Source organism: Gasterosteus aculeatus, chromosome 4 (assembly GCF_964276395.1).
Source record: "Gasterosteus aculeatus chromosome 4, fGasAcu3.hap1.1, whole genome shotgun sequence".
Classification (NCBI taxonomy): Eukaryota; Metazoa; Chordata; class Actinopteri; order Perciformes; family Gasterosteidae; genus Gasterosteus; species Gasterosteus aculeatus.
In genome coordinates this window covers 29,070,612-29,085,814 of record NC_135691.1, presented here as the reverse complement: position 1 = coordinate 29,085,814, position 15,203 = coordinate 29,070,612, and the positions used below count along the sequence as shown (strand labels likewise).

Below are 15,203 nucleotides of genomic sequence, written 5' to 3'. Positions count from 1 at the left end.
ACGTGGATTTGTGTGTGTAAACGGCGTTGTTGCCTCTTATCTGCAGAGCCAGGTTGGTGGAGTGGGGGGAAATGAGGGATAGCCACGTCGGTATCAAAGAGCCGCACGATGGAGAATACCTCAGGTCAGACTGTGTAGCCGGTAATCTAACGGCAGTGAACACACACACACACACACACACACACACACACACACACACACACACACACACACACACACACACACACACACACACACACACTGATAACTCCCCCCGGACTTCAAACATTAGGGAGAGACGATTATGTTTTCAGATTAAACTATGTTGTTTATCTGGCAATTGTCGAATGTTCTAACAAGTGGCCGACCACGTTCCAAGGGCTGAAAGGACGGAGATACGAGTGTTGTGTATAATGCAGATTAGGGCGCTTGTTAATATGATTTACAGTCAGTTTGCATTAACAGTCACCTAAGGTCACGCCACTACAAGTAAACACAAAACAAGTGCGGTTAAATCTCTAAAATGTTGAATGTTGAATCTTGAAATGGTAAATAGCCCATCTGTTCCGGATTAGGTTTAACTGCGAACTTGTCGTGTATTCTAATTTTAGGTCTTCATAACAAACCCCCCTCAAAAAAAAAATGTTCCGGGAAAGTGAAAAATGATCTCATCGCAATGAAACAAAATAATTCCACACTCAATTTGAGGCTGAATAACACATGAGATATGTTTGTGATTTCATGCAACGCAGAAGACACGCACACACACACACACACACACACACGGACGTGAAAGACGCGCTGGCCGTGCACTGGGCATTTATCTGAGAGAAGCAGCCTGAAGCGGTTTCTTTTCACCAGCAGCACAGCGTATTGGAGAAGGCTCACATGTGGCAGGACCATCTTTGAAGTGTGATAGAGATTATCCCTGGAACATAAAGGGATATTTATACAGGCACAAGTGGAATGCACATATCGGTCTGCTACACCCCCCCCCCCACCCCCCCACCACACCTCCACCTCCACCCTTCCCTTCTTCACCCTCAAGCATGTGATCTGTAGTGCAGATAAACCTTCCAGTAACACCAGCGTGTGCGGCTGCAGGTTGAAGTGTAGAACAAAAACAACCTGTGGGCTTTAATACGCCGCACCCCTGCAGGGGGAAAAGAATAATGACCACTGAGGCACAGCACTGGATCCACTGTGCGATGGAGAGGTCCATCATCCCGCTCTGTGTGCGCCGCTCTACCTCCGTGTCCTTGCATTGGCTATTGGAGTGTGCAGCTAGATTGAATCACTTCGTTAGAAGAAGTTCTGCGCGGTAATATCTCCCTTTCTGGCGAGTTCCCCCGACCGGGCTGAGAGCCACTTCTCTTGAAATATAACAACTTGTGCGTGACACTTTCAAAAAGACCCAATTCCACAAATCACGTGAAATACTGCAACAACAGCCACGTCCCAAACAAATAATCCGTGCCATGTGAGGATTTATATACGTTACATTACTATGCGTTTTTAACAAGGACGCAAGACTGTAAGGGTCACTCGGAGAGGATTCGAAGTGAATTGTTCACTATGCATAACACAACATACAACTATTTGAATCAAAGTCCTCATACTTGAAATGCCCCATTAAATTGCCCATAAGGTACAAATAATGACACATTACATTTAAATGAATGTTGTGGCCAAGTGTTCCAAAAAGCATGACATCCCCGTCTCTCTCAATAAACACATCTCATCTCATTTCAAGGAGGTTCCCAAAACAATACATTTAGAATGCTTTGTGTAGTGTTAAAATGCGAGCTACCGCAATGTCCCGTTTCCATTTATCAAAAACAAGAACCTGTTCTACCAGGCAAGCGTTAATGCAAGATATTCATTGTGCATAAGAAAAGGAATAAAGCACAGTCTCGATTAATGATATCTACTTAGAAATGAGAGGCGAGCGGAGCCATTTGGGGTTTAAAAAAAAGAGGCTGATATGCATCTAATTTCAGGGGCATGTTGCAGGTGTACCTTTCTGCTTTTAGCTTGAAATCGCTTTTAAATTTCCATATCACATTGGAGAGAGTGGAAGAGTTTTACTGACACAACATGGGAAAGTATTGAATCGGGAAATCACTTTATAACAAAAGAGGTACAAAGTGATGTCGGGATTATTTTCTTTTAAAGCACAATGTGTTTAACTGAGCGTATATAGAAATTGATTAGATTTTTACTCACTTCTGATCTGTTCTGAGTTAAGTTTGCCATCTGCGGCTGTACTACGTCGCACACATAGTGACAGGTGCCCAATGGTGTTTATTGGGATTCAGGCCAAACTGAAGTCTGTGTTGACACTTTTGCTTAATTTGAATCATGAGCTTTGTAAACAGGAGGCAATCTCTTAAAAAGTGAAGGCATTGCCGGAGTGCTTTAAACTTATTTCTAATGGTAATAAAGGGGCAACTCCTCGGTCATCAGGGAAACTATTTCTCACTTGATTTATTACCGTGTTTGCGTTTTAGACTGCTGTGGTTCACGGATCGTGAGTCATTGCAATTCTATCTGCTCCAACCCTCCCTTAGCCTAAAACTTGTGTCAAAAGCAAGATGGCGACCTTCAAAACTCAAGGCTTTGAAATCGAGTCCGAAAAACCGACGGCTCCGTCACCAAGACTCCTTGTATGAAGCGTATGTGAATTGGTAGAGACGTTGTACTAATTGAAACCCTCTTTATTGTTGCTGTTGGCTCCCCAGCGCCTTACCCACATAACTCTGAGCCCACTTTGGACCACTAAACTGGCTCAGCGGACATGATGTTGAAAGTTTGTGGTGCGGACACACAAAGTCACAAAACAACAGCGCCTGGAGGAAAAAAGCATCACCCCGAGCATCAGTTGAGTGGATAGTTCCTGTGCACTGAGTCATCTTTGCTCTTCGGGGGGAAACGAGGCGACTCGAGAGCGAAGGCAGAACGGCAAAATGCACCGACTGCAGACAAAGTACCTTCCCTCTCTGCCGCTCGCTCTCTGCCTCCCTCCCTCCCTCCTTCCCTCTCTCTCTCTCTCTCCCTCGCTCCCCCCCACTTGACAATGCTGTTGATATGGTGTTCTGCATTACGCAATAGTAGCGCCCCTCCCATCCTCTGGAACTCAGCTCTCTCTCCCTCATTCGTCCTGATATTAATGACACAGCTATTCGAGGCAGCGGCAGTTCCCCTGCACTCTCCCTCCCGCAGGCTGCGCTCATACGCTCCTCGACCAATTGGACACAGGACATACATTCACCAACACTCCTACACTTAGTCTGGAGCTGCAGGCACACACACACACACACACACACCACTATACGCATCCAGACACTTGGAGTTCATACCGGAGGCAGTCGCGGACTCTTTTAATTTTACACACATTTATTTCTCCTTGAAAAATCTCACCAAGGGAGAAAAAAAGAAGCAAAATGAGGACAGATGTGCTCGGCGTTTTTGCAACCCTCCTGCTCGCAGCCGCCTCGGTGCCTGGCAGCAGCCGGGCAGCGGACCTCCCCATCAACTCACAGCAGCGATGGGACACCAGAGGACCCTATTCTTCAGAATCCGGGACTCCCACCTCCTGCCCCATTAAGCTGAGACCCTCGGGCCAGTGTGAGAGCTCCGGGGCCGGTCCGGAGGAGGGGGGCGACTGCCCTTACCAGCTCACCTTGCCTCCACTCACCATCCAGCTGCCCAAGCAGTTCAGGCTCCTGGAGAAGACGATGAAGGAGCTGCAGAGTCTGAAGGAGGTCGTGAACAAGCTGAAAAGCGGGTGCCAGGAGTGCCGCGGGGCACGGGGCAGTGGAGCTTTTGGACATGGACAGGTCCCCATTCAAAGGGATGCTGCGGATGAAGTGAGACGGGACTTGACAGAACAGGAGGTGCAAGGTGGGTCGAGCCAAGAGGTGAGGGGAGATGGGATGGTCCCCGGAGCTACTGTGGACGTTGCTGGAGTGGGGCATGCTTCTATTTCTGGGAAAATTACACCGAGCCCGAGCAGTATGCAGGAGATGCAGGTAAGAGGCGCAGTTCAGTCTCACAGAAAAAGACACTTTTCATTGGAAAATGCAGCACTTGAAACCAAGAAATGATTGGTTTTGTTCATTACAAATACACTTGGTTCAATGCATATATGAAACCTATGGCTTTATTGACAGTATGCATCTTCATTGTGAATTGTCCATGACTAAGGTCAACACAATTTTACTGCAATTATTTATCAAAATGATCTAGATTCACATGAACAATGGTTAAACCATTGTTCAAATGGTCTACAATCTTTGTTTAGGACTCTGTACAAACAATAAGGGCACTGCACCAATTTGTGTATTTCCATCAAAGCCATTTCACATTAAGCCAGTGCCATTATCAGCCTTGTGAAGATTTTGCTTGCACTGAGCTAAACAAACTCAACTGGTGTGCTTTATAAACACTGTAAGAACAAAGTCACCTAAATTCACCCAGTCAAAAACGTCCCCAGCTGGAATGTAAACCGGCCAGATGTTAAGTAGACCTGTAAAGTCCTAAATGGCACCAATCCACCAGGGACAATTCCAAAGTGTCAGCGTCAGACACCAGCCAAACGGCCGCAAAGTTCGTTGTCTCTAGCTTGAACTTTTGGCACGCGGCCGAACAGCGCGCCTCTATTCTAAAATTCAAATTGGCCGGTAAAAACAATGAAGAGGGGCCGGTGACTTCAGTCATCCACCTGCTTGGTATTCTGTGCACAGAAACAATTTCCCCTTCTCTCTGGCCCTTCCCAGGTGAAGCTGAATAGGATGTCAGCCAGCCTGCGCAACGCTAGGAGCCAGATCTCGGCCGTGCAGGGGCGTCTCGAGGGGCTCAACCTGCTCAACATGGAAAACGTGAAGGCTATGGTGGATAGGAAGGTGGAGAACATCAGTGGAGTGGTCAACAAACTCAGCTCCACGTGCACTACCCAGTGTGCAGTGCAGAACTCCCCCAAGTGTAAGCCTGCTCTCATTGACATTTCTCTTGATAGCATTCCCTCTCATATTTCTTTGCTATATTGACTCTCGCCGCTCTTGGTCTCCTGGTACCAACCATGCAGCTGAAAGGCCTCTTCATCTCCTCAGCTATTTACTATACATGTATTCTCTTTTCACTTGAACCCCATCACATGTTTTCTGTTGCCTTATCTTTGCTATTTTGCAATCTTTCCTAGTATCAGCAACCCCTCTTTTTCTTTTTCACCACAGATGTTGTTTTGGTAATGTAGCTCACGCGTGCAACAGACACGTCCAGCTTTTTGAGGTTGAAGTGAGGTGAATTTCCTGGCGTAGGATCTATCCAATCGTGCCCGAGTGGACATGGCGACTTGTAATCACTGCAAATAACCTGACTCTGGGTGGTCACCTTCACCCACTGACGCCTTGCTTTTCTGGGATGTAGGAAATTGAATCTTCCAGGCTGACGTTGACATTGACGACACGGTGGTTTGCTGCAAAATGCTCTCTCTATTGACCGATATGTACAAAAATGAAAGAGGAATTTTCTATCAGTCTGCAAAAGCTTCACCATTCCAACTACATCACTAAATTAGCTTGAGGTTGAGTGAAGCAAGATTACGAATAGGGTCAAAGAGAGAATTCAGATTACCTCTTATGTAACATGTTGAAGTGCCTTGACATTCAACTACTATCTATATGCAGACACTCTGATTGGAGGGGGGAGAAAGATACTTGGCGCCTACGCTACTACCTGGTGCGAACATAAAAAAACCAAAAAAGTTTCAAGATTGATGTTCAGTGCTGTAGAGGACGTCAAGAGATTAATATGAGTAAAACGGCGTCCTGATGCACGGTGCAAATCCGCCGAGCACGCCAAACATTCCACTTTACGTTGACGTAAAATCCTTGGAAATGCAGCTGACACTGTAGTATAATCCAGTATTACATGAGTGAATGTGACACCATGTAGGAAAACAGAAGTGAGCTTATTCGTAAATAGATTAGCTGCGACAGTGGTGTGAGGGGGATCCCAGCTTTCTCTCTTTCTCCCCCCCCCACCCCCTAAACTTCCTAATGTCTCCTTCAAACCTGTCCTCTGTCCCACACCTATCCTCAGTTCATCCACTTGGCATCTCTCCTTCCTCCCCGCTCACCTTCACTTCCTCTCTTCGCCATAACTTTCAATGTCTCTCTCTCTCTCTTTAATCCCCTTTACTGGTGCCCCCCCCCCCCCCACCCCCCGCTCCCCCGACTCTCCTCGTACCTCTTGCGTCTTCTGGAGGTCATGCTCTTGAGTGTTCAGTCCTGCATAAAACAGCTAGCTCTCATTATCTCTTGACAACACCACATGAAATAATGTGGGCGGATTTCCCGCCATTAGTCATGGATGGCACGCAGGGTCAGTAACACTTGTCTTTGTGCAACAATCCGTCATGTTAGATTGCAGTTAGGAAATCGTGACCGATGGTGTCTGAAGTTCATCCAAAAAAAAGAAAGCAGACAAGAGACAGCTGTGGATAAAATGGAAATAAAAAAGGTCTGCGATGATAAAACTTAACATGAGTAAAACATGAGTCACACGATACGTCTCAACCATTCCGATGATTTCAAAATCTTTTGCAATGGTTTTCCTCGTGCATCTCGCTCCCACCGATCATATTTAGTTTACATTGTGAAGTCCTAAATCCTAAAATTGCACCACCAGATCCTTAATGGATAAATCCCTCTACTATCGACGCTATGAACACGGACGGTCATAACTGCTATACCTGAACCAATTCACGGTTACCAGCCAAGTTGAAGATGAATCATCGCGGCACTGCTAGGGATTTGCACACGTGTACCACATTTTAAGTAAGCGGACCTAAGGTGATAACGTCGTCTGAAGATTATATCAAGATAATATTTCCAGGCAATAAGATGAGAGACTGTACTGAGCCTCGGCAAGCAAAATGTTAATATCCCCTCACATAGGGGTTTATCCATCAGCCTCACTGGTAGGGCTCATTAGGCTGCACACAGTTCAAACATTTACACTCAGCGGGTTTAGAAAAAGGCATCAGAGGGTGCAAAGAAAATGACAGTTTTCTCTAACTTTTTCATCCCAAACTCAAAAACGCATCAGCTGATAAGGAAAGAGCCAATAAAACGCCAGCGTACAATGTAAAAACGCAATTTCTAATCAGAGACTATGGGTTTGTTTGTCACGATACTTTTATCGCCCGCGGCTCACTGCTGGAAGCATCAATTCCCCCCACTTTGCTCTGCAGGAAGCACTAATCTTCCCTTTTCCCTCCTGTAAGACGTACAGAGGCCTTGAGGTGACGGGATAGCAATTCATGTTACTGTTCAGCTACATTAACTCAATTATAAAACAGAAGGATGGATGCCCGGTCGGGAACGTGATGACACGCGACTTTCTCCAAAAAGGAAAGGAAGGGTTGCTTCTGGATGATTATTATTATTTTTTTCCTTCTGTCAAAACAGACAGTCGTTTATTTAAGCCGCTATCCTGCGGAGAGATTATACTATCGCTTCGGATACACATTTCCTCCCAGTACGTGTGCTAATCTTGGCCGACTACCGGTTGTCACAGAGCAGGATTCCTTGACAACAGAGCTGTCCCTCTCTCGTGCCAATCATTCACGGGTGTGCAGGCAGATAAACGGGCGATGGGTTGGACCAAGAAGTTAGAAGCCACAAAAAGCATGTTGGTTTTCCGCCTGTAAGACGCCACGCCGCCGTTTCTGGATGTTAGGCGAGCGAGGAAAGCAGCCAAAGGATCGGTAAGAGGTCGACGTTAGAGTTGTTTAGGACAGGCCCGGGGTCGGAGGACGTCAAATGAGACAGGCGCTCGTCCACCCAGGAATACCGGCGGCCCACACGAAGATGAGGACACATAAAAGGCGGCGCGCATGGAGGCGAAGTGAAGGAACCACAGTCACTTCAAGCGACGGAGACATTGGGGAGAATTTACGAGGCGGCGCTTTGAATGCCGAGTGCGGAGAGGGCCGTTAACGTGACACTGCTCTCCGCGTGGAGTGATGCCCCCTCTCTGCAGCCATTTTGCACACCAAGAAGTCGGCTTAGTTTTAATAGGAGCACTTAGAAGATGGCTGCAAAGTCAGAGCAACCCAAGACGCAACCGTGCCCTTATTTGGTGCAACGTGTACACAGACACCTTCTCCCTCTGCACTGAGAGTAGCTACCAGGAAGCATCGGTGCTCACAAACCACTACGGCGGCGTCCCTCCCCCTCCCTTTCGCTTTACGAAACCTGACGTCAGGCCCTCTAATCGCTACGGTTCCCCACTGCCTTTGCTCCTATAATCTACCAAGGCACTAAACTGATCTAACAGTATGACAAAGCTGTATCGCCGCAGGTCTGCGTGAAACAAACTCAGCGGGGGGTCCCACACGCTGCCTGCCCAGTCAGGATGATTTAGACCCCAGAGGCCGAACGCGTGGGGATGGGGGAGGCAGGGATACGCCTCTCTAATCCAGTTTTACACTTTCCCACGTTTTTTTTTTGACAAATCTGTTCCTTTCAATTCCCAAATGCTAACTGACGGGAGTCTTTGGGGCGTTGGTTTTGGATGGGGGTCAGCGGCCCCGCGGAGCGACGCAGGGGACAGGAGCAGGAGTATGAAAAATAAATGGGCAGGTATAAAAATACGGGGGGCAGAAGTCGTATATAGCAGTAGAGCAGCATTGGAACGGGCCTGTGGTGCAGCGCAGGGGGAAGGTCACTGACTTTTATCCTTCAGCAGCGGCCTTTCATTTACTTTCGTGGATATTGGAGCCCTGCTGGTGATTTCCAGAAAGGTGAACATCATGTTGAGCAGCGAGAGGAGGGGGTTAGAGCGCTCTGTTCACTGAGAGATTGTACTATACTGGGTTTCATGCTCCATGACCGTTTGATCCACACGGAAAACGATCTGGAAACACGATGGTTAGAGAACATGCTGAACTGTTTAGTGTTTCAATACACTGCCCCGGAAATGTGCGCAGGCATGAGACCTTGTTAAAGCTAGATTTCCTGATAATTTATCACATTTCCCTTTGTTCGGTCTTCGTAAGCCCTGGGGGCTTCTTTTCTAGCACTGCCTTGGTTGGGCGGAGAAAAAGCCCGTTTAATATCATCCAGTACCATCCCATTGAAGCCCCCCCCTTTACTTTCCCTGTATCTCCCAGCAATCATCTTGGCCCCTCGGGATTGTTCAGACTACAATGTGCTGGAGGCGAAGAAGAACGGTGTGTACGAAGTGACCCCGGATCACCGCAACGGCACATTTGAGGTCTTCTGTGACATGGAGTCTTTTGGAGGCGGATGGACCGTGATTCAGCGACGCCTCGATGGCTCGGTCAGCTTCAACCGCACCTGGGCAGAGTACAAGAAGGGCTTCGGGAACCTACGGTAATGGCTTTTGCATCACCTCTCAAAAGCTTTAAACTCACATAGATACTAGAAACCACCACAAAAGGCTTCACAGCATGTCCTCCCACTCTTTATCAACTTCTCAGACTCACCTAACCGGACGCTACCATCTGCCCAGGTGAATTAGACTTATGCAGATAGCAGAGTACAGTCAGTACTCAGCTATTAACACCTGCTGCCCCCCCATCACTGAAGGTCCACCACCTGTTTTCACTATCACTGATTATCAAGTGAACAACAAGAAAGAACGTGAATATACCACCTTAAAATGAATTAAAAAAACAAAAAAAATAATTTGTTAAAGTTGAACAATTCAACAAAAGAACCTGTTGATATTGGAAAATGTGTAGCAAAGAAAATGAAGGGAATCAACTGAATATAGTTTTTACATTTCAATTGAATTTCTTTCATACAGCCGAAAATCAAACATTTGCTTAAGAGGGATTTACAATATGTATAATATTTTCTGTCCGGGATCCCTCCCATCGGCACAGGGAACCCCCCCTCAAAAAAAATAGGGAGGGCTGAGGGGCGAACCCTTTCCCAGGAAGGCCAGCGGGGCAATAGATGTCATTTATGCAGTAGAACAATGTAAATGATTTACAGTGCAACGCAGTGCCTATAACAGGATTAACATTTAATCAAATGTCCTCCATTCTACCCTTTACTCCTGTTGGAATTATTAAACGTGCCTACAGATCGAGCATAACCTCCTTCACTGAAAGAATAGCGAATCCTCTCATCCCCCTTTAACTGACAGATAAATGAATTCCCGCGGAGAAATAGTAACCTCTTCCTCACCAAGCACTACTTTGTCCAACCTCCTTCCATCCCTCCCCCCACCCGCTGCAGAAGTGAGTTCTGGCTGGGCAACGACCACATCCACTTGATGACCAAATCCAAAGACATGGTCCTTCGCATCGAGCTGGAGGACTTTGAGGGTGTGCGGGAGTACGCGAAGTACGACCAGTTCTACGTGGCCAATGAATTCCTCCGCTACCGGCTGTCTGTCAGCGGATACGGGTACTATATTTGACTCCCTGTGCGGATGCGTGTGTTCGTATCTAGAAATGAATTGAATCCAAACACATCTAAATACGCATCTTGTCATTTCAGTGGCACAGCTGGGAACGCCTTAAGTTTCAACAAGCACTTCAACCACGACCAGAAGTTTTTCTCCACGCCCGACCGCGACAACGACATGTACCCCACCGGGAACTGCGGCGCCTACTACAGCTCCGGCTGGTGGTTCGACGCCTGCATGTCCGCCAACCTCAACGGGAAGTACTACCACAAGAGGTACAAGGGAGTGAGGAACGGCATCTTCTGGGGAACGTGGCACAACATGTCGACGGAGTACTACCCCACTAACTACCGGCAGGCCTTCAAAACGGTCAAGATGATGATGCGGCCCAAGAACTACGCTCCTTAGGGCGACAGGTAAACGCTGATATGGTCAGGCGAACGGATAGATGGACAAACACAAGCAAACACAAGTCAAAAGTCACACACATGAGCATAGGCAAGCATTTTGTGCACATATTAGTAGACACCTGAAAAGTCCTTCTGACCATGTAAATGCAGCGACAACCAAGATGATTGAGAAAAAAAATGTAACTGTGCTATTACGTTTTCCCACTGCAGTGCGAGTGGCCTTCAAAGTGGATTCAAATGATGATCGTAAAGGACAATGGACTATGAATAACGATGGCCGAATAAAATTAAAACACACACACACACACACGCAGTGTAAAGGCCAGCCTCCTGCAGGAGCTATAATGTTATACGGAGGGTTACCATGAACGATTTTTCACAGTTTCTCTGACATTTCTCCACTTTGCGTCCTGCTGCCTCCTGCTAGAAGCCCAGGCACAGCACAGCACACTGTAGTAGTAAAAACTAATGAGCTGTCATTTTTGCCGCTCTAAATGCTTTCATAATTAACAGCAGCCAATCAAGTGAGTGAGGATGTGAGGGCTGAGGATACAGTTTGGAGTTGCTGTGAAATTCACCGGGTAACAACCTCATGCTGGGATTAGAGTCAAACTGTTAAAAATAAATAAACTACAGTAAGTGACATACTAGAAACTTGGGGCAGGCAGCAGTGCACCACTAATGACGTCTGTGTCGTTGGTTTAATTACACTGGGGGAATTTTGCTAATGTCGTCCTATATAAAGCATCCCGCTCCAAATATGCCGCCTGATATACATTTCTATCGGATCATTTCCAAGTGTTCTGCATCATTGGTGCTCTAGTAAATTCTTCTTGCGAGCAGCCAGGGAGCAGAAACCTTCCAATTGTATTTACACCATTATCTCCACGTGCACTGAGCTGCTGCACGCTTCACCATCTGTACAATACTGCCGCCTAAAGTTAAAAAACTGTAATTCACTATATACACACTGTGAAAGGGAAGAATTAAGGACGTGTATAGTATTTATTGTATTCTGGGAGGTATGCTTTTATACAACACATAGACCATACAGTACAAGGTCTCATTTGTTGACATCCAAGCAACAATAAAGTGTGCATTGTTGTGACCATTTACAGTAATTATGTGTGTGTTTGGAGCTTTGTGTGTGTACAATATTGATCTTTTCTATCATTCATATTAAACCATCATGCAACAAGATATGCACTTTTTTATGTGAAAAATAAATTAAGTTCTAACTACATTGCTGTGTATATTGCGTTTTTTGGCAAAACCATTTCATCCTTGATAAACGTATGCACATTTAGCCTGAGTATTCATGAGAAGAAAAGAGGGCTTTTTGACGCCTGTAAGAATTGAGGGATGAGGTGCTGCACACCCGTAACAGATGGGTTAATTAGGGGCCCACTCAATAAAACTATTCAATCAAAAGTGACTTCACGCAAGATAAACGACCACACCGTGGGCTTGTGACTTTAATGTCTGTTCACCTTTATGTGACAAGTTAATAAAAAGGTACCGTGCTCATCCACACGATGCTTTCCAGTTCCAATAGTTGACTTTTTGTTCAATCACATCCCACACGTCCACGCACAGTATCGAGTGATAGTCTACGCATCACTTTAGCTGGACCAAATGTTGTTTTGTTGGTAATGTAACCATTTCCGAAATGCCGTTCACAAGAAATGTGATCATTTATCATGAAATGCATCTTACCTCCTCTATGCACTGGAAAGCGGGGCTGGCGGTGACATCAGTGCTAGCGGAGGGCTGCGCCTCCTCTGGGGATGCAACATCAGGTGCAAGGGCCACCAGAGGGTGGCCCCCCATTCCCCTCTCCTCATGCTCCTCTTCTTCAAACTCCACTTCTCTGGGATTGCTGCTATCTTTCTGCTCCTCGAATAGACTCACTAATGCAAAACATTAAAAAAAAGGATACAGTCCATCAACCAAACTTCTGTCTATGCCCACATTGTGAGTTGGGTGAGCGGAGGGAAGATGGACAAAGCAATGTAATTGGGTATGGATATTAAAGAAACCTCTAAGGTGTGGTTCATATCTATACTCTCAGTGTAACTCCCTCAGAGGTGAGTAAGGCTACTTCCAAAAAATGAAGAAGAATTTGATGCAAAGGGTGCAGTCGCAAACCGGAAATGCTGGCCAAGGCACACTGGTCCATTTAAAGTTAATTTTGAGGAATTTAAGTATTTTTTGTTGCATAAACTACACAGAAAAAAATAATAAAAGTCATGACGACACAGTACAGACTGAGTGAATAGGTTAATATAAACCGCACGCGCTATTTTACGACGCCGAGAAACGGCAGTTTGTCGGTGTTCGTCTGCAAAACGTCTGCAAAACAGAGAAATAAAAAGTTCGTGTAAAAGTCTTACTTTTGAATGTCTCGAATCCTCGCACGCGTCTCGACGTCTCTGTCCTTTAGTCTTGTAAAACGTCAAACCATCCCAACGCATTAGGCAGCGTGAATAAGGTTACAGCTAGTTAATCTTTGCAAAACTCAAGTCGCAGATTTATTTCCGGTTGAATGTTTTGTTGTTCTCACCATAGCAACTAAACCCTGAATCCCTAGTTTCAAGTCCCGTATTTATTCATTGCTTATTTATGAATACGCAATATATAGCATTTGTCCATAAAGTTGCCAGTTTATAATACACCCGTAGGCCTATTTTAATTTTTAAATGTGAAACACCCAAACAAAACAATCCCAGACTTTTTACTTTTTTATATACTTGCGGTGACTGTCCAGCAGGTGGCGGTAAATAGTAATTAACCAGGATCTTCACCTGCGCATCATCGCAGCATCCGCCGTCAGCAGACCGCGAACACGTGTGGGTGAAAGCAAAAATAAAGCTCCTTCTCCTTAATATTATGATGAGCCTTGAATCTAAATCATGGGAGACTGTGTTTCCCACTTTTCGTTTAGTTTAGTGAATAAATGGCCCCGCTTTTCAAGGGCGTTTTTTAGCATTACTTATTCATTTATTTTATACAAAAGTTCACAAAACCACGCGGCTTAAGAGTGTCTTTCAATGCCGTGAAGGTGAGTGGGTCATTGTGTGCAGGAAAGTAGTTTAGTTCGACAAATTCTACACTGACTTTTCTTATTTTTAATGGAAAATTTTGTTTTTTAATATAAGATAAAAAAATCCATCTCCTCATTTTCCAACTTCAGCCTGTATAAATGACATGAAGGACGGTGCTATTATTTTCGTATATAGAATAATTACTTCCATTCTTTACTTAAGACCTAACATATTATGTTTTATACTATAATGCGTTTTACCAATTGTAATTGCAGATGAAATCAACCAGGCCTGTTATTTGAATTTCCCTGGCAGAGGTTTCCAAAATTAACACTGAATTCCTTCTAAAAATGGGAATATGCTTGTTTTGGAAATGTGTCCCTTCTTGTGCTGCTAGTAATCACATTGGCTAAATAAAGCATGAAGCCAAGAGTCACAGCTATTTGGGGTAAGAACAAGTATGAGGCATCAGAAGAAGGACCCTGAGAGCTTTTGCTTCAGGTTACTGTTTGTTGCTAATCCAGTCATTTATATACTTAAACTGTACCGTTATAGTTCTTAAATACCTATTTTCCGGTGTTGCTTTAACGTTTTTGCCCTCAGTTAAACTAATAAAAACTGCTGACTGTGTGTTTTATAAAACACTGTTCCACCATGTTAACCAAAAGGGCTGACTCGAGCTTCATGGGTTCATCAGCAGCAGATGTTGATGATGAATGTTGAGTCACTCAGCGGGGGCAGTTGGCAGGGTTGAAGCAGTATAGCCTACTGTAAATTGAAAAGATGGCAAGGTGGCCGGAGGTACATGCAGTGGCACGACTTTAAAGAGCTCCGTTTAGGATTCATGCCCCCTTCATGATGAATAACAAAGGTGATCTTTCCACTTTTCGTCTCGCTCCACCATCATTGATGAGTAAATACCTGCAAAACATGAAATGACCACAGCCTCAGCATTCGTTTAGTGCTACATTGGCATGTTAGACAACAAACTAAGAGGGTGAACATTATACCTGCTGTCATTTTATTGTTGTAACTTTTGCATGCCGGTGTTTATGTAAAAGTGTGGCTGTACCTATTCTATAAGTAGCATGCACAGGCTAACCAAGCCTTGTCCTTAAAGCAGATTTATTTCACCCAGACATTATATAGATCTGCTAATACTCCTATTTTGGCCTTTGAAAAGGTTTATTGCTTTATTGTAGTCAAGTTTTTTTTTTTTTTACAACTTCCACCACCTCCAGGTTCTTCTTTTTCATGTGTGGTTGGTTGTTGGCCAGTTGCCGTTTAACATTTCTTAATTCCTTTTCCTCCCTTTGTCCCCCCC

The 15,203-nt window shown here is 45.2% G+C and overlaps 2 protein-coding genes across 8 annotated transcripts in view; one reads left to right on the top strand and one right to left on the bottom strand.

The window, feature by feature from the left end:
- The window catches only part of ccdc146 (coiled-coil domain containing 146), a 36,675-nt gene extending 23,137 nt beyond the window's left edge, over positions 1 to 13,538 (bottom strand). For 2 of the 6 annotated variants that reach the window (XR_013467493.1, XM_040173655.2), the window contains exons 1-2: positions 13,229 to 13,415; positions 12,552 to 12,745 (exon numbers count right to left, since the gene is read on the bottom strand). Coding sequence is in view for 3 of the 6 variants with exons in the window: in XM_040173655.2 (XP_040029589.2) it covers positions 12,552 to 12,745; position 13,229 (195 nt within the window). In the remaining 3 variants the exon portion in view is untranslated. Of the gene's footprint in view, positions 1 to 12,551; positions 12,746 to 13,228 lie in introns of all 6 variants that reach the window. The other 4 variants (XR_013467494.1, XM_040173654.2, XM_040173653.2 and 1 more) reach the window with 3 other exon arrangements.
- fgl2a (fibrinogen-like 2a) lies at positions 3,133 to 12,078 on the top strand. 2 transcript variants are annotated; one of them, XM_040173665.2, is made up of 6 exons: positions 3,133 to 4,010; positions 4,758 to 4,962; positions 9,158 to 9,380; positions 10,254 to 10,424; positions 10,518 to 10,841; positions 11,046 to 12,078. In XM_040173665.2, the coding sequence occupies exons 1-5, from the start codon at positions 3,423 to 3,425 to the stop codon at positions 10,831 to 10,833; spliced, it is 1,503 nt and encodes a 500-aa protein (XP_040029599.2). In that variant the 5' UTR covers positions 3,133 to 3,422; the 3' UTR covers positions 10,834 to 10,841; positions 11,046 to 12,078. The 2 variants fall into 2 exon arrangements, with proteins under 2 accessions (XP_040029599.2, XP_077957971.1); XM_078101845.1 differs by having other exon boundaries at positions 10,518 to 12,078.
- Positions 13,539 to 15,203: the final 1,665 nt, after the last annotated feature.